The 22,590-nt window shown below is 44.8% G+C and overlaps 2 protein-coding genes across 5 annotated transcripts in view; one reads left to right on the top strand and one right to left on the bottom strand.

The window, feature by feature from the left end:
- The first annotated feature begins 14 nt into the window (after positions 1-14).
- Positions 15-17,469, top strand: LOC114864654 (rod cGMP-specific 3',5'-cyclic phosphodiesterase subunit alpha-like). Of its 4 annotated transcripts, none has more exons than XM_055512606.1 (24): positions 15-292; positions 527-860; positions 1,104-1,245; positions 2,939-3,091; positions 3,210-3,299; positions 3,389-3,529; positions 4,103-4,177; positions 4,568-4,632; positions 4,886-4,952; positions 5,634-5,681; positions 6,832-6,981; positions 7,393-7,536; positions 8,030-8,095; positions 8,235-8,381; positions 8,813-8,920; positions 9,126-9,235; positions 9,880-9,967; positions 10,158-10,258; positions 10,566-10,673; positions 10,742-10,805; positions 12,208-12,282; positions 13,459-13,542; positions 13,788-13,944; positions 16,464-17,469. In XM_055512606.1, the coding sequence occupies exons 2-24, from the start codon at positions 532-534 to the stop codon at positions 16,658-16,660; spliced, it is 2,709 nt and encodes a 902-aa protein (XP_055368581.1). In that variant the 5' UTR covers positions 15-292; positions 527-531; the 3' UTR covers positions 16,661-17,469. The 4 variants fall into 4 exon arrangements, with proteins under 4 accessions (XP_055368581.1, XP_055368582.1, XP_029021400.1 ...); XM_055512607.1 differs by having other exon boundaries at positions 524-860; XM_029165567.3 differs by lacking the exon at positions 16,464-17,469 and adding an exon at positions 14,035-14,592 and having other exon boundaries at positions 524-860.
- A 330-nt stretch (positions 17,470-17,799) lies between these two features.
- ppargc1b (peroxisome proliferator-activated receptor gamma, coactivator 1 beta) overlaps positions 17,800-22,590 on the bottom strand; it is a 51,405-nt gene continuing 46,614 nt past the window's right edge. Inside the window, exons 10-12 of the mRNA XM_029165577.3 lie at positions 21,549-21,667; positions 21,346-21,473; positions 17,800-21,259 (exon numbers count right to left, since the gene is read on the bottom strand). Coding sequence (XP_029021410.1) covers positions 21,168-21,259; positions 21,346-21,473; positions 21,549-21,667 — 339 coding nt within the window. The 3' untranslated portion in view covers positions 17,800-21,167. The remainder of the gene's footprint in view (positions 21,260-21,345; positions 21,474-21,548; positions 21,668-22,590) is intronic.

The raw sequence follows: 22,590 nt of genomic DNA, 5'->3' as shown, positions 1-22,590 counted from the left end.
ACAAATAAATGCTATAAAAAAGCCCCTGTGATGCCAAAAGAACGAGCTAATATTATGGTTTCTTAATTGCTCTTGTACAATTACAGGCTACAATGTGAATTGTGTCTTGTAGTGAGACAGACAAAGTTGTGAGTAAACATTGAGAGCTATTGTAATCTGAGTAATTGGATGCAAGCTTACGTCCACACATGACCGTTTAAAACCATCCTGATAATCCCTTTTCTTTTCTCCGGCACCGGCTGAGCTGCATATCAGGACAGAGGCACCGCAGACATTACAACAACTCTGACAGGTACAAGTCATGTATTGTTGGATGATAGTTGTTAATGCTGTGACTGTGACATTCTCTATGAAGTAACGTTACTTAGAGGAGCTTTTTAGCCTACTTCTGTTGATTGTTTTGGTTTTACAGCATCTTCACTGTCTAGTTGCTTTTTAAACTCAATTCCCAAGTCACAATGATTATTAAAGGAGGAATGGAGTGTTTTTTTTTCATTTGAGTAATCTTTATTTGAAATGTCAGCAGCAGTCATGGTGGACGCAGCAGCGGCAGAGCAGTTCCTTGATGCCAACCCACAATTTGCCAAGCAGTACTATGACACCAACTTCCGGCCGAAGGTCATCTCTGACCTGCTGGACGGCAACCGCACGACGGCGGTGGACATCAGCAAGTTCCACGACCTGACGGCGGTGGACGAGAGCGAGATCCTCTTCGACCTGGTGCGGGACATCCAGGACAACCTGCAGATGGAGAAGTCCCTCTTCAAACTAATGAGACATATCAGCTTCATGATGAGGGCCGACCGCATGAGTCTGTTCATGTACCGGCAGAGGAACGGTGTCGCTGAGCTGGCAACAAGGTTTGAGGAAAGACCTTGAACCTTGAAGTCTGTAATGAGAACCTTGATGCTGTTATTTCATATGAGGAAATCCCAGATAAAAGCAGGTTCAGGCAGTTACAGTTGTTCTGTATGAAAAGGAGCCACTGCAAACACACAGTCATAGTGATTTTGAGTGTAGCTGCCTTGCTTAAAGGCACAACAACATAAGTTATTTCTGACCTAATTTAATGATTTTATGCATTTTTTTCTCTTTATCTCCAGGTTATTTAATGTCCATAAAGACTCTGTGTTCGATGAGTGCCTGGTGCCGCCTGACAGTGAGATCGTGTACCCGTTGGACATTGGCATCGTGGGCCACGTAGCATCCAGCAAGAAGATGGTTAATATTCCAGATGTGTCGCAGGTAAATGCACATAATTCATTTGTGTGTCACGGATAGTTCGGTTAATTGTGGTGTGTGTGCCTTTTCTCTGGTAATGTTTCATATTCTATACACAAAAACACACATTTGTTATTGTCACATTGGTTGGGTTGATTGACGTGTAGCTAATTAATTTTCTTATTAGAAATGTAAAATATATCTGAGATCAATCCTCTCCATGCGTATTTCTGTGTGAATTAGCGTATTGCTCGGTAAACATGTTAACCCCTGTTCTGCCCGTGCTGTGCCGCTGTTCGGCCACCAGAGGGAGACGTGACACCTCTTTTCTCTGGCATTAATTCCCTCCAACCAAAGCCTAATCTCATTACAGCCAGTTTGACATTTGAAAATAGCTGGCAAGCTTATTCCCATGTACACTTCAAGTGTGTCATGGTGCTGCAGGCCACTAGCTGCACACCCACGCACCTCTGCCACTGCTATTGTGACATTTACACTCAGTACAGCGGCAGCACACTGCGCAGACTGTAGCAGATGGGGACAAGGTCCTCTGTATCAGTTTTCCTCTTCATGGCGGATTAGAAGGCTCGACCAAGCAGAGGCAGGTTGACTCCGTTTGATTTTGTCTATCAGTAGTTCTGGTGCCTGGTCAGCCTGTGAGCCGGCATAGAACACGGATCATGTTCAAAACATTCATCCATCATGACACACACACACACACACACACACAGCACAAAGGCAAATTTGGCAACTTGAACATTATCAGAGGCTCCAAGCTCCAGACCAGTCGCAGTGAAGGATCGGCTAATGTTTCTCTATAATTGTTTGGCTTTGTGATGCTAATGCGCCGTGGATGGCCTTTCACAGTAATGCGGAGGCTGGAAATCACTGTCTCGCTCTGCTCTATTTCTGTCACAGTCCAACGCAGTGCAGGCTGCTAACCAGTGAGGCTTCTTGTAGGTTGAAGGTGGGGATTAGGTTTCCCTGGGATTATGTAGGAGTTGGCAGCAACAAGCCCCTTTTGCTTTCCATCGTCTGTCCGTGTCTTCCTCAAAGTGAATTTAATATTTGCAGAATATTAATGTGGCTGTTATTTAAGGTGTGGATGTCTGCGTGTGTGAGGAAGGTGGACTGTGGCGGTTGAGAAGGTTACGAATGATGCCGGTTAATCTGTCCTGAATTAGAGCGAGCCCAGATTACTCCCAGAGGTCACACAGGCCCTGAGCCATTTTCATAGACTCAGCACTGTAATACATCTTTAATCTATTCAGTTACACCCCATTGTTCTACTGTAATGTTTGTTAAACTGTTTTATTGGGCATAAAAAAAAACTAAAATTGACTTAATCACTTAATAAGTTTAAATTTAAAACTCTAAATCAGCCAGTGAAGGAGTTTATATATTGATTTCGTTTTAGTGCATACTAAATCAATAATTAGTATAATATTCATCTTTGGCTCAGAGAGGGAGATGCCTTCAACCCTGTCCCAGAGTCTGTGCTGCAGTTTATTTGTGTTTCTTTGCTTTGACCACCACCACAGTGTCTGACTGAGGATGTGGACGAGGCAGGAAAAATGATTGATTCCATTTCACTTAAACCAGGAAATAAGTCTAGGCCAGAAAGTCAGACTTTGCCTAAAAAATCGGTGTCTCTGCCACCAATTCTGCAGCCCAGGCTTCTAATGTGCTGAGTGTCTCTCTCGCCTTTCCTCTGCAGAGCCCCTTTTACAGTAAGTTTGTGGACGAGCTGACAGAATATCAGACCAGGAACGTCCTCGCCATCCCCATCATGAATGGTAAAGACATGGTGGCGGTCATGATGGCTGTCAACAAGTTGGACGGGCCACACTTCAATGTCAAGGATGAAGAGGTAACGTGTGACGCTGCAGCTCCGTCCAGTTTAGCTTTCAGTTGCTGAATGAATGTTTCTTTAGCTTGTCAGTTACTCTGTGCAGTCACATGTTCACTTGTGAGCTGATTTCTTCCAGATCCTAAACAAGTACCTGAACTTTGCCAACCTGGTCCTGAGGGTTTTCCACCTGAACTACCTGCACAACTGTGAGACCAGAAGGGGACAGGTGAGCTCCTTGTCCGCTCTCTGCTGACAGTAGCACCTGAGATAGTCGAGACTTTGTAAAACAGTTTTCATGTGATTTATGAAGAGCAGGTGCTGCTGTGGTCGGCCAGCAAGGTGTTTGAAGAGCTGACAGACATAGAGAGGCAGTTCCACAAGGCGCTGTACACAGTCAGAGCCTTCCTTAACTGTGACCGTTACTCCGTGGGACTCCTGGACATGACCAAAACCAAGGTGGGACGTCACGGAGAGATAGAGCTTCAAATAAGCAGCCAGATACAAATATAAAGATGACTTAAAAGCAGATTATAGAACAACCCTTTGGTCTAAAGATGGTTTTATTCATAAATTCTGGTGCAATCGTTTTCTGTTCCCATCCTTTGGGAGGTGATATTTACAGAGTCCGTTGGGCTTTCACTGTCTAACATTTACAACTTGCTTGTCTCACTTTTGTTTTACTTCACATTTTGTCTCAACACTAAAAGCATCGACCGACTGTAGGACAGTTCCTCTGAGTATTAGTGATAACCAACATAAAGGCTGACACCTAATTACAAACAGCTGCCACTTGATTCCAAACACCTGCTATCGGAGAACACACTGGTGTCTGCCTGCACAGATGGCTGTTTGGTAACTAAATCAGGGTTTGATAGATGAAGTGCTCGGGATTAAACTTGCTCTTTTTAGAATCTATATCTTAGAAACAGCACTTTGTGAAGATGGTGAAGTAAAACATCAGACTGGATCATTTGAGTTGGAGCGGTCGTCTGTGCAGTGAGTGATCCTTTTTGGTCTCCTTCTGGGCAGGAGTTCTTCGACATGTGGCCTGTTCTGATGGGAGAAGTTCCGCCGTACGATGGACCCAAAACTCCAGATGGCAGAGTGAGAGACACTGCTCATGCTAAACTCAGCAGAGCTGCTACTGAGAAGTGAACTCGGCATTAGAAAGTAGTCCCCCGTGTGTCCTTTGGCATTTGCTCTAGTGCCACCGCTGGGTAATAAAGTCCCTTTGACTATTCCTTATAAATGTTACAGGTACAGTAAGTGCACCGGGTTTTTGTGGCTCACAGAAGACGATTCATATTTTTTAGTGGTTTGCTGTTATTCCACTACAGTTTGTTTATGGAGTCAAACTTTCCAAATCCTAGTAGCCCTTAAAGCCTGAGGAATGTCTAAGTGATGAACTTGGGACATTTAAATCAGATCTAAACAGATTTTCATTTTAAATATCTCATGTTGCTCCCTATTTTTTCTGCTGTGTGTCTTCTGAAGGAAATAATCTTCTATAAGGTGATTGACTACATCCTCCATGGCAAGGAGGACATCAAAGTTATACCGTGAGTCACAGCAGAGGTGTTTTACAGGGTGGTATCAGTGGACAGACAGACACACTCTGTGTGTGTGTGTGTGTGTGTGTGTGTGTGTGTGTGTGTGTGTGTGTGTGTGTGTGTGTGTGTGTGTGTGTGTGTGTGTGTGTGTGTGTGTGTGTGTGTGTGTGTGTGTGGTGCAGCAGTGATCTAGTCGAATCTGACGTGAAACCAAACGTTTGTTTACGTTTCTGCTGGTAATGAATCTGTTGTGCTCCTCTAGGAATCCTCCAGCAGATCACTGGGCCCTGGTTAGTGGTTTACCAACCTATGTGGCAGAAACAGGACTGGTCAGTGTCAAGACCTTTACTGTATTTTTACTGTACTTTGTAGAGGACAGTATACATTGAAACCCCCAGTAAGCTGGAGCCCATACTGGCCATAAATGCATTTCTACTCACATCTGGCTCACGGGTTACTGTACAGAAACAAGCTCCTCTAAGAAGCCTCATTAACATTTCTAACTTGCAGACAGTTACTGCAGGACACTTTGGTACATTTGTGTCTGTTAAAAGTATTGGGCATTTGACCTTTCTGCAAATGTTCAGCCGCCCTGGAGCCCACACATGTATGAATTAAACAACAGATGAATAATGAATGAGTGGCCAGTGAGCAGGCTGAATACAAACAGGGACTCGATCATCGGGAGAATGATGACGTTGACCTCAGCAATAACATCTAAAAGGATGTAATTGGGAACAGATCTGTTTAGGATTATTGCAGGAAGCTATAGATCTGAATCTGACAGATTCAGATCTCACCCAGCATGTTCAGAATCACACCCTGACCTGTGGCATCTGAGATCAGTCCAGTCATTTAATGTGGAGGTTGCTGCAAGCTTCTGTATCAATTAATGCTGACAAAGTCTTTTTTAACCGCTGGAAAACCAGTGTCTTAAAAATCTTGTCTTTCTGTTTTTCTCTTTTTCACAAAATGCCATTTGTTCTGAACTTTTTCTGCTCTTTCAACAGATATGCAACATCATGAATGCAGCGGAGGATGAGTTTTTTGACTTCCAGGTAAAACAGCTGTGACATTAATAAAAGTCTACACAGAAGAATTTGACTATTAAATTATAATCTACTTGTTTTTTCTGGTTGAGAGAACCCTCAAAACAATGTATCTGCAGTACATTTACCACAACACACAAAAAAGACAAAAGACATCAAAATGTATGAAACAACAGTCTCACAGTAATAAATGATCGGGTTTTTCATTAAGTCGGCCTATGGGACTGAAATCCATCAGCTTCATTTGAGATGAGCCCTGGTGCTTTAGAGAACTGTTCTTCATTAAAACTGGGTAGTTTCTACATAATAACTTTATAAATCACAGACGTCAGACTGGCTCTTTTATACTGATGACTGTAACGAGTAAGAGGCTCCGGTTGATGTGTTCACAGTAAAATGCTGAAGGCTGCATCTAGTAGCTGCGTAAAAGACTAGAGAGAGAAGAAAATAACACTTTTGCTAATTATCATTAAGTAGGAAGATAACAGTTTAGCTCATTATCCTTAATAAGCATTATGGAAACACTTGTTTGAGAACATTTGTAGATGTATCACAAAACTAATTTAGCTGTATGATAGCTTGGTATTATCCACAGGAGACCAGCAGGCAAAGATCACAGGTAATAAGTCCTCACTGAATAAAACATACAGGTGTGGCCCATATTTTCTGCTCTTAGTTTAAATTGGTTTCCTGAGGGCTGCAAAGCTTCCTTCCTCAACCATTGTCCCTGTTCAGACCTTTCAATAGTCTTGGAAATTAGTCTGAACAGATTTTCATATCAACATTCAAAGCGAAGCAGGAGCTCTTTTGTTACTGTTTTATGCAGTAGGTCTCTCTCAGTCAGCGGTTTGTCTCTGTTCAACAGGAAGGTTTGGACGCTCAGAGTAGGAGAAGGGGTTTTTGTAGTAGTGGAGCAATAGTTGTTTCTCATTGAGCAGCCTACGGTCTTACATCATCAGGTTAGACTGAGACCTAAGGGACCTGAGACTAATGTCCTTTACATTCTACATTTATTTTTAAGTTGGTAATTACGTTGTCTTTATTGTAAACATAAGGCCTATTTTTATTTATAGCTAGTAAAACGCATTTTGAAGTGTGTGTGTGTGTGTGTGTGTGCGTGTGTGCGCGCGTGTGCGCGCGTGTGTGTGCGTCTGTGCAGACGGAGCCTCTGGACGAGTCCGGCTGGACCATTAAGAACGTCCTGTCTATGCCAATTGTCAACAAGAAAGAAGAAATTGTGGGTGTGGCCACATTCTATAACAGGAAGGATGGGAAACCCTTTGATGAGATGGATGAAACCCTGATGGAGGTGTGTGTGTCATCACTGAGTCATTGCTTTATAAATACACTCAGGCCATTCAGAGCATCTGCATTATTTATCACAGGACCTGGAGGCTTTTTATTGAACCTTCCCTTTCTCGCTGTTTAGAATTCAGTTAAAATATGTGACAGTTTAATCCTTAAACGTTCTTTCACATCAAAGTAGTTTTGAAAAAAATGGTGACATTTACACAACATTAGACAATGTCATTTAATTGCTGGTAATGCATTTGCTTAAACAGCATATTAAAGTATATTAACATTTCTAATTATATACTTTTGACAGGAACCTGTAAGTACCTGTAATAAGCATAGAAATGATCACACATCATAGAAACATCAGTTGTTGTTTTTTTTGTTTCCCATTTCATCTTTCCCTCTTCTCACAACCCGTGTCTAGTCTCTCACCCAGTTTTTGGGTTGGTCAGTGCTGAACACCGACACCTACGACAAGATGAACAAGCTGGAGAACAGGAAGGACATCTTCCAAGACATGGTGCTGTACCACGTCAAGTGTCGCAAGGATGAAATCCAGAAGATTCTGGTCAGTGGACCTGGTTCTCTATCACACGATTCAGTTGTTGGTTAGATGATCCCAAGTATTTTTGTGCTATTCATGTTGATGTTGAATTTTCTTCATCAATGCAACAGCATATTTCGTGTCATAAATGTCAACATATAGAAGAAAAAAAAAGGTTTGTCAAAATGTGATGTCATCAGGATTGGATTAGATTCAACTTTATCCTCATTACACATGTACAAGTACAGGGCAATGAAATGCAGTTTAGGTTTTGATGCAGAATATGTTTGTGGGTAAATGGAGGAAAATTAGTGATGCTACACATGGGGAGCAGAGCTCCACAGTGTCCGAGCAGCTGGTTGATGTGGATGATATAAACAGGAGCTGCGCAGCGTATAAGATGAAGATGTCGGACTTTCTGAGGTGATTTGTTCGTGGACGGTGGAAAACAGCAGAGAGACGACCTGGGTTGACCTGAGCTCAAGAGTGGGCTGACTGATGATTTGTGTCTCCTCAGAACACCAGAGAGCGATGGGGGAAGGAACCGGATGAGTGCGAGGAGGAGGAGCTCCAGGAGATTCTGGTAAACCATCAGCCTTCCAGCTTGAGGTTCTGAAAGTCTCTGTGAAGTACCTTCACTATCGACTCAACCGTAACTAAAGTACAAAGAACCACATGCATGAATTAAATAATTAATGCAGATTATTAACCTCTGTCCACAGACTGAGGTCCTGCCCAACGCCAAGAAAGCTGAGATTCTGGAGTTTCATTTCTGTGACTTTGACCACAGCGAACTGGACCTGGTGAAGTGTGGCATCAGGATGTACTACGAACTTAAAGTGGTGGATAAGTTTCACATCCCCAGAGAGGTAATGACCCAATGAGTTCAGGCCTAAAATGCTCAACACTGAAGTTGGAACCAGTAGAAAACAAAAGACAGCAAATGGATTAACTTGAGCAGAGCAATGGCTGAAATGATAGAAGAGATACTGATGGTTTCCATGGAGACGGAATGTTTGAAATAGTTAGTGGTGTCTGCATTTAGCATCTAGAGACTCCTTTGAAACTGTGGTCTTTAGATACAAACCACTCATACAGAGACGTCTGTAGAGGATTCCATCACATTCATACAATAATTACTGCTAATAATAAAAGTGGTCCATGAGAGAAGTTAAATTATTGTCCAGTGAAGCAGACATTCAGAGAGTTACTCTCACAAACAGACCCTAGTTCTGTCCTTTCTAAATCTGTGACCTGTCACATGACAGGAAGCGCGTGCTGAGCTGTGTCTGGTCTGCAGGTCCTGGTGAGGTTCATGTATTCTCTCAGTAAAGGCTACAGGAAGATCACGTACCACAACTGGAGGCACGGCTTCAACGTGGGCCAGACCATGTTCACCCTCCTGATGGTGCGTCTCCGCCCAAGCCTTCACCTCCTGTAAAGCTGTGTTTCTTTCCTTTCTCCTCATCACTCATCCTTTTCTTCCTCCTCCCATTAAAAGTAAACCCTCCTCTTGCCTTCCTCCTATATAAGCAGTAAGAAGTGTTCAGTGTGTGTGCCTGTGTCGCGCTGCAGCCTGTCTGATCAACCCTCTCATGCGTGTGCGTGTTCAGACAGGTGACCTGAAGCGTTACTACACAGACCTGGAGTGTATGGCCATGGTGACGGCCGGCTTCTGCCACGATATCGACCACAGAGGCACCAACAACCTCTACCAGATGAAGTAAGAGCTACAGGGAGGGGAGACGGAGGAGGAGGGGGCTGCACCATGTTGTTTAATCAACTGAAAAGTGACAGAAACGGTCGATTCTGTCTCGCTGACCTTTACAGGGAACTCGTACACAGAGACATACCTGGTATTTCGAAATGCTGATATTTGACTTTGATTTACACCAATGATTTAATTTAGTGTTATATATTTAAATGTACATGGTGATTTATTAATATTTACTGCCAAAAGTTACTTTATAAGTATTTGGAATTGTGTAATGTAATGCAGCGATCAGTTTATTGTTAATGTGTAAATCTAGCTGCACATATTGGGATCAAAAAATAAGAAAGCAACTCCTATGACTGATGTCATGACCTGATTCTCAGTGTGTTTCAGTTACATGTCTTGAACCCGGCTCTTTAACTCCGTGTGACAGCAGCCACTCCTCATGTACAGAGTAGCTGATCTCAGCTCTTTAGGCGACGGTAACGTCACACACCGAGAACATCAATGAGCTGATATTGACCAGATCCACCTCCAGCTGCTCTGCTCCACCTGCTGATGGATGAGCTAATGAGCGCTGCCATTAGCCACTGACCGCCAGGCCGGTCCCACCCGGGGTTTAACATGCATGATTTATCGGCGTGTGTTTGCAGGTCTGGTAATCCTCTGGCGAAGCTTCATGGCTCCTCCATCTTGGAGCGGCACCATCTCGAGTTTTCAAAGACACTGCTGAGGGATGAAGTATGTTGAGTACACACGTCAGCATTCATGTGCAGAACACCTGTGGCTAAATGTGACTATAAAAACAGTCTGTACATGACTTTGACTTTTCAGTCCTCTGTTGCTTGTTACACTCATTTAATATGCAGATGACGATGCCACCTCGTCACATTGTTACTTCAGGTGACTCTGACTCTGATTTGTGTTTCAGTCATTGAACATTTATCAGAATCTGAACCGGCGTCAGCACGAAGTCGTCATCCACCTCATGGACGTCGCCATCATCGCCACCGACTTGGCTCTTTACTTCAAGTCAGTACCAAAGCAAGCCAATTTAGTCTGTGTAAAAGGAATGACTGAAACAACCTGTTTAAAAAGAGGAAGGCAGAACATACTCCCAATAAAGAGCTGTTCATTTAGTTTGTTTGGCTTCATGCAAACATAAAAAAGGTATGATTTCAAAGGCAACTTTGACTTCTGGTGATGTGGGCAGATGTGTGTTTTTATAATACATAAACTCCGCAGACCACGTGTGTGTTCTGTGACTGAATCTTGACAGGTGCAGTCCCTGATTCAGTCTGAATCTATAGTAACGGTCTTGTGTTTTGTTTCTATGCAGAAAACGGACAATGTTCCAGAAGATTGTGGACCAGTCTAAGACGTATGAGAACTGGAACGACTGGACCAAATACATGATGCTGGAGACCACACGCAAAGAGATCGTGATGTAGGCACGCGCTGCATGAGGGCGTCGTCACCACAGCGTCACACTCATCTGTTGTGTCATGTTTCCAGGGCCATGATGATGACGGCGTGCGACCTGTCTGCCATCGCTAAGCCGTGGGAGATTCAGAGCAAGGTACGCAGCTGTGGGAGCTCTCCACGGTTCTTTTGATACTTCACAGTGATGGTTCTAAAGTGGCTCCACACTCGCTAACATCCAGCCGCTCACAATAAAGAGACACGCTCTTGCACACACACTCCTGCTGAGCCCCCGCGAGAGGGGCACCAATGATGGAGTAGGCTGCCAATGACATTTTGTCAGCGCTCCCTATTCTCTCAGAAGCATTCAGCAGTGATTCCTGCTGCTCTGGACTCACCTCACGGCCGCCTGGCAGCCTCAGGTATGCAATCCCAGCGTCCACATGCAGGCGTATAACAGCAAAAGAAAGCAGTGTCGCTGGGTGACACGCGGCTGAGGCCATTTTTACCTTCATTTGTCTGCAGCAGTAACACATGTAACACCTGCTTTAGTAACTGGAGACTATGTGGCCATAATGAAAGTAGAAACGGTTGAGCTATTACTGGTCCTTGAAATAATTCAGGAGTAAAACTATAATACTTTATGCTTACTGGGATCCGGCTTGGTATTTTATGTATTTTATGTATTATCCAGTGGGCAGGGTAATGCATCATCTAAACCACCAGCCCTCCGCACAAGCAATCCCTCACCTCCACCTCCAGGCTCCATCATCACTCTGTTTACAATTACAGTTGGTAAATAACATTAGACTGTAATTAATGCTGTGATTTATGTTTTGTCCTGTGTCTGCATTATGAGCCAGATATACAGGAGAGCAACACAAAGAATTATCACCTTGTAATTTGTTATGCTGGTTCAGGCATAAACACTTCCGAACAACTTCTGCCAATTAGCAGATTCCACCTTTTGCTGGTTTGATTCACCTTTGTCTGCACCTGGTGAGTCAGCGCCCTCCGTTTAAAGGCGTTCATCCTGGAAGCTCAGCAGTGAAGTGAAACCCTCTAGGTTCCAGTTTTGGTCCCAGGAGCTGAGGCCTCAGAGTTGTACATACAGGTCAGGGTAGTGGGGAGGATGCTTTAAACGAGTCTATTGTGGTTTTACTTTGTGATTTGAGCCGATCGGATGAGGAATCTTTTAATTTGTATGGATAAAGTCAGTTCATAGACAAACCCTGTGAAGCCTGAGCTCCACCATTCTTCATTCTTACAGATTTATTTCACTCCGTTCTGCTTCCCACACACACTTCATCCCAAACTGCCTTGATGACTAACTCATTTTAAAATGAGGTTTCTGTCCTGAATGCACAACTCGCATATTATTCATCAGATCTCAAGGCTCCTTTTTGGGTTTGTGATGGTTGAAATGCTTTTAAGATGATGTCTGAACCTGACTCCTCAGCAGTAAATAAGACGCTAGTTCATGGCAGTCACGTCTGCATATGTGGTGCAGCAGCAGCTTTACGAAGCGTGAATCTTTCTGTTCTTGGTTTCACCTGTAGGTGGCGCTGTCTGTAGCTGCAGAGTTCTGGGAGCAGGGAGACCTGGAGAGGACGGTCCTGGAGCAGCAACCCATTGTGAGGATAAAGAGAGAGAGACTGTGGCACTACCTGTTTTCTATGGTTGACCCTGACGAAGGATTAAAGCCTGAACTAATGTGAAACGTACACGAAAAGCAACTAAATGTTCATCAAACTTAGTTTAATGTGAATTATCGTTAGCTCTTTTGTGCAGAAGCTCAACATTGCTAAAATATCTGGTCTATGTGAGTAATTTAATTTTTAACTTGCAGCTGTGTGATAGTAAAGAATAGGACAGTTCCCATTAGTCTCATTTTCCACTTTGAGAAGGTTCAGGATAATTCAATTAGATTTAGTTACTTTTAGAACAATCAAATCAATTCTGGGCCTGATTTCGGATGTTGCTAAGTTTTTTTAGCACCAGTAAAAAGAGTTCCAAGTGAGTTTGAGAGGAGGTGAGAGGGGATTTGGTGGGTGGACAGGAATCATGGGAATTAGGTCAGTACAAGCTTCACTGTACCTTAGGGCTTCAATTTAGGCAGAAGAGCTGGAATGACGAGATGAGAGAGACACGGAACAAGAGACAGAACCACAGTTAGAGGGCGAAATGAAAAGAGCGGCTGGTTCCCTGCAGCGTCGACTGCCGTGGAGGCCATTATGTGGAGCAGTGACACAGAGAGCGGCCACTACGGCCCTCACCCAGCCGCCCGCCCGCCTCCCCGCCTCCCCCGCCTCCACCTCTCTGTCTCCCTTCGCTCAGTTTCATTCCCCTGTGTCCTTGAAACGCTCGAAGTGTGAGAAGCACCATCCCACACCCTCTCCTCACGCTCTGATTTAATGGCATGTGTGTCAGCGGGGAAAACTTAGATTTTTTTTTTATCACTTTATATTTGCTGACTTGCTGATGTCAAATAGAAACACAGGAAAAGCCTTTGCAGAGGCCACGACACTAAAGCAGTAGTTTTAGGAAATGTCCAGCCATCGTGAACCTTCCCAGCAGCTTTGTGTGTGCGGCTCATGCAGGCAGGAGCAAAGGTGATCGGATCTAAGAGCAGGTTGACCCGACGCTAACATGAGCTTACGTGGATTTGCCCTTTATTTATCGGGGGTGCGCTGACGTTTAGACTCTTGAACCCTGATGACATGTTTCCTGAATAATCCAGCAGCTTGACCTCCTTGTGTTTAGTTTAACATAGCCGATGCACATTTAAGGCTTTTCTGCTTCTTTTCAAGCCCATGATGGACAGAAATAAAGCCGACGAGCTTCCAAAGCTGCAGTGTGGCTTCATCGACTTCGTCTGCTCTTTTGTGTACAAGGTCAGTAATCACACACAAGCTCCTGTTCCCCCCTAAATGAAACAAAGTCCTGCATGAAGATGTAGTAAATGACATGACACTAAGTTTAAATTCTGCAGTATCTGTGTGTTTATACTGTGGCTGTTTATTTTAGGTCGTATCTTAAGCTGCTATTGAAAGTGGTTCAGATGTATAACGTTGCATAACGTAACTACACTGTATTTAATGGGTTAGATTTGTGTTGGTTCTGCTCACTCCTGCTCCAGGAGTTTAGTCGTTTCCACGTGGAGATCACCCCCATGCTGGAGCGCCTGATGAACAACAGGAAGGAGTGGAATGCCCTGAAGGAGCAGCACGAGGCCAAAGTGGCAGCGATGGAGGCGGCCAACAAAGCCAAGGAGGAGGCAGCAGCTGCCAGACGAGGTAGGACGATGTCTGAGAGAAGGGGCCGCAACAAAGCGCTCCTCCTCACTCCTGTCCTTCCTTCCATCCTGTTTTTCCTTCCTTCTGCAGCGAGTGCAGCCCAGTCAAATTCAAAGACTTGCAGTCTCAGCTAGAGCATCTACAATAGCAGCACGGCGCTTGCTCCACGGTGGTCCAGCCCTGGAAATCCTCAAAGGAGGTTCCTGTTGTGGTGGTGGGATTTTGAGACCTCAGCTGAAAATTTCAGTTTACTTCTGCGGCTGCATTACTTTTTTTTTCTTCTACTTTCCATCCGCACTTATTCTCGTCTGTCTCTTGACAAGTATTGGCAAACAACAATATAGAATTATGATCTGACAGCTTCAATTTAAAATGTGAGTGATTAGAACATTAGAGAGATGCTGAATTCAGCTGGACAGATGTGCCTAATAAAGTGGCCAGTGACTGTATAATGAGCTTACTGTTGCGTAGGCTGCCCTGAAAATTAAATATGGTATTTTTTTGTCTATTTTATAGATGGAATGGTTAAATCACGTTTGTTTTTAGCTTAAGCTCTTAACTATGAGTGCTTTTCATCACTACCTGGTCTCAAACTGTCAGAATGTAAAGTAAATGTGTCTTCAAATAAAAGGGCCTGTTATAAAACCTGTAGTTACTCTGCTTAGTCTACTCCATGGCTTTACAAACAGTCTTCCCACATGATCTTTAATGTTCAGGCTCGGCAGTAATGAAAATCAGTAGACATCCGACCCGTTTGTATGCAATTTGCTGATGTTAATCTGTGAATATGTGGTTCATTAGAAACACTCATACTCCAAACACTGGTGTCCGTGTGTTACTGAGCTCATTGACAGTTTAGTTTATTCAGGTTTTTCTCTCTTTAAACCATGAGATTCAGAAAAAAGCCTGTGAAGGTGTTTGTTGTTAGCACAGAGGTTTTCAGGCTGCACATCAGAATCAAGGTTGAGAAATGTGCATAGATTAGGTTACTCTATTTTCTTTATTAAATATCTACATTTTTCTGAACAACATTGAGAATTGGCAGCGACATAAATGTAAGAAACACGGATAACGGGCCGACACGCACTTGCACAAGTGCTGACACTGTAAAAATGTGCCAGCTGCACACACTAGTTAATTCCTCCACCTAGAGCCATACATAACACTGTTACAAAACACATGACGCCAGAGCAGCATAATGAAGCCTGATTACCCACAGAGCCTCAGCAGGGGGTACAACATGGGCTAAATTCATCATCCCCCACCCACGCTGTATATTATAATAATAGCACAGATGCATTATCTCAGTGTGACGTCAGCGGGCTGTGACGTAAGTCCCCATGACGTAAGTGCATGTTGGGAGCTCTACGGATTTGCCGTATACGGTTGTGATGATCGCTGGAGCTTGTAGAGCGGCTCTGACGCAGGGACGCCCCGTGACTGTTAGAGGACGGGAGCGGCAGAGCAGCAGCTGCAGTACAGCGAGCGAGCCTGCAGGACGAAGCCTCAGCCTCGTCGTGACTGCAGAGCTGCCAGCCTGCAAGCCACAGCGGGAGAGCGATGCAGGGCTATTTATAGGACAACTGTGCATGGTTCGGCTGCAGTTTCCAAGCAGAGGACGTCGCTTGACTAGTTCACTCGGGCGTTTGGTCCCAGCTTTGTGCTGGGACTAAACGACATCTCTGGCAAAAGCTTAGACAGATGGACTTATCCTACATCTACTGTGCATCACAGTAGAAGCTTCCTAAAAAACTGTAGAAGAGGAAGCTATGCAGACAAACCAATGCATAATCCGTTTTTATAGATAGAAATAGAATCAGCTAAATAACTTTAGATGAGTACAACTGCTTTATATCAGCAGCTGTGTTAATGCAGAATGTTTTAGAGAAAGGGATTTGCCCTTTGTCAAAGACAAAGAGGTTTTAGCGTAACATGAAACAATGGGACATGTGACCTCACTAGAACACATTGATTCGACCTTTTCATTATGTCGTTCCTCACCTTTCTTTAATACATGCAGAAAAACTAGCTATATCACATTAGTCCCAGCAGGTGTGACGTCTGTGGAGCCTGGATCAGTGCCTCTCATGAGAATAGTTAAGAGGCTTAAGCTAGAATTCAAACAATATCCAGCATCTGTGCAGAACTGCTTAAATGCCTCTGAAACCATTTATTAATGTACCTTTGTTAGTTTAATGTGTCTCGCTGTTTAACAGATGACCCACTACACTATCAATGTCAGTACAGTATAGTATTTGGCCAGAATAAGCCTTAGAATAGTATGTGTTGAAAAGGGTGTCATAACGTAGTACAACCTTCAAATCCCGGTTTGAGCCTGAGTTGAGAGTGAGTCTGTCTTAATTATTTGTGAGCTGTTGTTTTTTGTTAACTTCTCAGTGGTCTTTATTGATCATCAAACATTTGCATAGTGTTATTGGTTATTCCAAAAGCATGTGCTCCAGATGCTCGTGTCTCCATAATGTTTCCCAATACGTTGCCCACATGGTGTCGGATGACAGCGTGGTGTCTGCTGCACTGCAGAGCAGCTGTTTGCTGCAGTCACGACTGCCCCACAGACAGCAGCCGAGGACGGCAGGACAGGAAGAGGCTGACGGAGCCCCAGTCGTCCTCCTCCTGCTTCAACTCCGAGCTCCACGAACAGTCACCAGAGGTACGCTTCACAAATGGCCGTAATGAGATATTTAACGGATTCTAACGTTTGTTCAGACGCTGACACCATTAGTCAGAAGGTTGCTGGGAGAAGCTGAGTTAATTATTCCATATCATAAGTAACTGTAATTTAAGGGTCAACTATTTATCATTCCAGTAAAACAAGTGGTGCAAACATTGCTGTTCATTAGGTTTTTATTTGTTGGAGGCAAATCAATGAATATATGTACTTTATACAGTATATGAGGAGAACGTCTCTACAGTTTCATAATGTAAACAATCTCTGAAGAGAAATGTATTCAGTTTAAAAGGAAGCCATAGTCTTCTGTTTTAAACTATTTACATGAATTAAAATATAATTTAACATCAGATACTTCCGCTTCTATGAAACTAGATTTTAACAATTCAAAAATACTGAAATGCCTTTGTCTCCACATTCTCAAGACATATTAAATCACACAAAACTCAGGATAAACACAATTTAAAGACATCCAAACTAAGTGCCATATAAATAAAAAAGACACGCAAAATAAAACCAACATATGTAAAATATAAAATCTCACTATCAGTATTTTTGTTTTACCAAAAACTAAGTTAAAAAAGAAAAAAAAATCATTTGTGAATTTGATAGTCATTAGATGTAAATAGACAATTAAATCAATAGTAATTAAAAACAACAAAAGCATGTATGCCCTTATGTCAAAATATTCTCTTCCACCAGAAAAAAAACATCCACTCACTCACACTTAGCAGATTTTGACAGTTTGCAGTCCCTACTATTGCCTATTTGACATCACTGTTGCCATCAAGTTTGACAGGTTATCTGAACAACTGTTGATGCTGAAACGTGACAACCACTTACAGATCATACACAGAAGTGGAGTGGGGCCAGTGGTAGGGGATCGTTTGATGTGGAGCTGTCTGACAAATAAGAACCAAAGAAACAGCAGGTGACTCAGACAGACGGGGTTCCACTGGGCCGCGGAAACGCAATCTGACGCCACTGCCCAAAACGTGTCGTCTCTCAGCCGCTAGTGAGCCACAACCTGTGAAGCTGGAGTCGTCATTTTGGATTTGGTCAACTTGCCTTTCGAGGTCTATGGCTTTCTTGCCATTTCCCATTTTGCTGAAATGAAGAGTGGAAAGAAAGGTATTGCATTCTGAAGAGGGGTTTTCCCTTTGGAAGTGTTTTTTTTTTTTTTTCTTTTTGGATTCGTTGCCCATCGACCTAAAACCTAGACCAAGCGGACAGCGGCATTATGTTGAAATATGTCAACGTGTTCTCAAAACACTGAGGAGAATGGTCAACATCAACGTTTTCTATAAGAAAGTATATAATCATCTAGATATCTACACAAACACACAAATATATATTCATATATATGTATATAGCTTTTAATAATATGGCTATTAAAGGTTTTAATTACGTCAGTAATTATCTCATAATAAACCACACTGGATTGGAAAGGAGTCTGAAAGTGTAATAATAAAAGCTAGCTTCACCCCCCACCGATTGATTTTTAAGGCTTGCCATGATGACAAATGTGGTCGTTTGGTGCCATTCACCTCTGGAACAAAGGAGGCACCTCACAGGCACAACAGCAGCCACTGTAGAAATCCCAGCGCACGCGTCTACGCTCGGACGGACGTTTGCCAACAGAAACACTTAGAACCGTTTGGTCACGAGTGGGAGAAACGTGCTCGCTTCCCGTCCCCTTGTTCTGGTCGTGTTTGTTTTGCCTCAGTCCACTTTTGGTGCCGACCGGGCCGCTCCGCCCTGTCGACTGCAGCAGAATCAGTGGGATTTCTACAGTGCCCCCCTCGCATCAACTAGTGGACATTTGAACCAGCGGTTGAACCAGCGATGAGCTTCGTTTCCGCTTTTCCCGTTTCCACAGTCACACGTGGAGCTTTGAGCCCATGCCGTCGTACAAGTGTGAAAACGTGGTGACAACGTAGTTCCAACTGCTTGGTTTGACTCAAGGGAATATTGTGAAGGTATTAAACTACTTGGGACAATATCTGTGCAAGAGTATATTAGTACGTGTTATGTGTTTACGATGCAGCCGACCACAGGTTTCCTGTAGTTTGTGAGTTTTTTGTGTTTAACAGCAGTCTACACACGGTACAGTAGCCTAATGAATCCACAGCTCAGACTGACCCACCACACTGTACATTATTACCTCAGGTTTTTCAAAGGCTGTCTTAAAGATAAGATTATTATATTGCATCTCAAATTGCTTTAAAAAACTAAATCAACATGAAGTCATTGTATAAACGGCAACAAAACAACCTTCTAGTGGTGATCTAAAGGGAAAGTTCAATCCTCCCTCTCTTTAAAAACAAATTATTAGCATTGGACGAGCCAGCGCACATTTTCCCTTAACCTCCTCCCTGTACTGAACAAACATTAACTGACTGGAACCTGCTCACGTCCTGTCTGATTAGTGATCAACTGCCACCGTTATCCAAAAAACAAACAAGAAAAACCCACAATACATTATGTTTACAATGAGGCATAGTGCTATATACACATTACATACTCATATTAGAATTTCTCATTTTTTTATATGTAAACCAGCACATTCTCTCACTTTTTAGTAGTATACATACTAAGCACAAATACTCATTCAGTTGTTCGTGATTAGTTTTTTATTTTTTGTAATTAAATTTGTTCCCTTTTTTAAAAATGTACACCTTGTTTCTCAATCAGTATGTATAGCACTAAACTGTTAGTTTTGGACGTCAGTGAGCCTGAAGACGCGTCGTCCTTCCAGGCCCCTTTTTTTTTTAAACACTGAATAAGGCGCCTTTGTACTTAGTGTGCGTTCCTAATAAAGTCAAAGGAGAATCAAGTGATGTAAACATTCAGTTTTTTGTGTGTTACCAAGTTGATTAGCTAGTGAAACGACAAGAACGAGGATCCGAAACAATTATCCGTCTAAAAAAGGAGAGTTCACGTTGAACCCACAGAGAGAGAAGTGACTGGAGGAGCAGGAAACCAGAACAACGCAGAGATGAAGGCGAGGAGGGAAGATGACCCGTCCTCCACAAACCGCAAGCGTCAGCAGTGTCCGACACGAGACAAAGACGAAACACTCAGATTCACAAGGACACACGGTCGAGACTCCAACACACGGACACGCCAACAACCATCACACAAGCGACGGACAGCGTTAAAGACAGGAAGCGCTCCCTCGCGGGCGGGAGTCCCCGTACGACACATGAACTCACCACCCGGAGGGAGCGGCTGAGGGGGGGGGGGCGTCCAACGGGAGCGTGGCTGGATGGAGGATGGATGTGAGGTAGAGATGCTCCGCTCATACGGACCTCCCGCTTTGAACCCCATCCGCTGCCACTTCCCCGGCTGTGGGCGTGGACGCGCTCCCCCGCTTCCTGGCGGCTGCTACTGGCTGCGGCAGCGAATGTCAGTCGGCGGCTCCGCCTCCGAGCACCATGAGCTCCACAGGGCAAGCAGGACCGGGAAAGCGCGCGAGTACATTCAGATTCTGATACATTCCATTCGAACCGACCGCCGATCGGGAGAGAGAGATCCAGTGGATTCAAGTGGGCTCGGGTTTAGGGGCGTCGGCTGCCATCTTTGTCCTGCTGCTGCAACGCGGGTGTAAACGGGAACTGTGGCACTGTTTGAGTTGGGACACTTTGGGGCTGTTCTGTGGGTCGGAACCCACTGTTACACACTGGACACCAGTCAGTGTGTAACAGAGCAGAGACATAAACCAGAGCCCCCGACGGGAGAGGAGCCGAAACACGTGCAACATTCAGGTGCAGGAGTCTGAGCAGCCAGTGGCAGAGGCCGTGGGGTCGGAGGTCGGAGACGCTGAGCTCCTTACAGTGCATAGATCAAATCAAGGAAGCACTACAGTTACAAAAAAGGAACAAATGGTTGGTTTTTCATTTAAGATTTGTAAACTTTATCATCAAATGATTACGTTAATGTTTTTTGTTCTATTGTTTGTCCGTAGCACACACACGACAGATTTTAAAACAACCACAATTATTTGCTAAAACAACGCAGGGGTCGTTTCTTTTTTTCTGGTTATGCGACCGCGCTGAGCTTCATGGGGGCGGTCGCCGCCGTCCACGAAGGCACAGCTTTTCTTTACGACTTTTTACCAACAGGACAGACACGCAGACACACACACACACACACCACGAGGAGCGACGCGACGCTTTGCTACAGAGGTCCCTCACGCCTGCTCTTCCACGGCAGCGCCACCAACAGACAGGAAGCAGCGTCGTTACTGTTGTTCAGCAGAGAACTACGTTGGCGTCTACAGCTGTTGCAGCACAAGTCCTAACACCTCCGTGGTGTCTCCACGGACTCCCAGCGGTTCCTCGTTTTTACGCAGTATCCTCCGGTGAAAAGAGCTTCAAAAACAACAGGTCCTTATCTACTATTCCAATGGTAAAAATGTAAACACTTTGCAAGGGGGCCTTGCGTGGAGGTACTGAGGCCTGTGAGGGCGGAGCCGTGCAGTCGGAGGGTGCTGCTGCTGTGGACTAAGGCTGGCCAGTCTGCTGCTGGGCCGTCAGCGCTGGAGAGACTTCTGGGCCTCCTTCAGCAGAGTGTCAAAGTCCAGTGCATCGTACTTGCTCTTGACGGGACCTGGACCTGCCTCGTCTGCAACACAGAGGAGCAGCACGTGACCTCATGGCAGCACTCTAAACATTCTGCCAACGGCATCGGCCGTGTCTGCGTCTTATTACCGAGGTCTATGTAGCGTTTCCTCGTCAGTCTCCTCAGACTCCCCGGCCCGTTCTGGAAAACGGTGTCCCGTTCTCTCCAGTGTCTCTGCAGCCCCGACTGGCGAATCTTTATCACCCCACAGCGCTCCCTGCAACAGGCACACACGTTAACATCCCTCCCCGTCACCTCCACAGAGCTCCGCTCGTCCACCGCGGCCTCTTACTCGTTGCAGACGATGACTTTGCAGTCCTCTGCGTTGCCGAAAACCTGAAAGCGTTTCCTCAGCATGTTCTGGGTCACGCTGCTTGGCAGGTTGTGGATGTAAAACACCTGGCAGTTGTCCTGGCAACAAGGAAACCATGGCAACAGTCAGGACAGAGGACAGTACAGAACGCTGAGAAGTGGGAGCTGAAGCAGGTGAACTAAGAGCCGAGCAGCAGCCGGAGGCCACGAGACTCTGACCCGTTAGCGTCTCATTCTGACCCGTTAGCGTCTCATTCTGACCCGTTAGCGCCTCATTCTGACCCGTTAGCGCCTCATTCTGACCCGTTAGCGCCTCATTCTGACCCGTTAGCGCCTCATTCTGACCCGTTAGCGCCTCATTCTGACCCGTTAGCGTCTCATTCTGACCCGTTAGCGTCTCATTCTGACCCGTTTGCGCCTCATTCTGACCCGTTTTTGCGTCTCATTCTGACCCGTTTTTGCGTCTCATTCTGACCCGTTTTTGCGTCTCATTCTGACCCATTTTTGCGCCTCATTCTGACCCATTTTTGCGCCTCATTCTGACCCGTTAGCGCCTCATTCTGACCCGTTAGCGTCTCATTCTGACCCGTTAGCGTCTCATTCTGACCCGTTAGCGTCTCATTCTGACCCGTTAGCGTCTCATTCTGACCCGTTTGCGCCTCATTCTGACCCGTTAGCGCCTCATTCTGACCCGTTTGCGCCTCATTCTGACCCGTTAGCGCCTCATTCTGACCCGTTAGCGCCTCATTCTGACCCGTTTGCGCCTCATTCTGACCCGTTTTTGCGTCTCATTCTGACCCGTTAGCGTCTCATTCTGACCCGTTAGCGTCTCATTCTGACCCGTTTGCGCCTCATTCTGACCCGTTAGCGCCTCATTCTGACCCGTTTTTGCACCTCATTCTGACCCGTTTTTGCACCTCATTCTGACCCGTTTTTGCCTCATTCTGACCCGTTAGCGCCTCATTCTGACCCGTTTTTGCGCCTCATTCTGACCCGTTTTTGCGCCTCATTCTGACCCGTTT

Source organism: Betta splendens, chromosome 10 (assembly GCF_900634795.4).
Source record: "Betta splendens chromosome 10, fBetSpl5.4, whole genome shotgun sequence".
NCBI classification, from domain to species: Eukaryota; Metazoa; Chordata; class Actinopteri; order Anabantiformes; family Osphronemidae; genus Betta; species Betta splendens.
The sequence above is the reverse complement of the archived record's forward strand: the minus strand, read 5'-3'. Positions and strand labels throughout refer to the sequence as shown.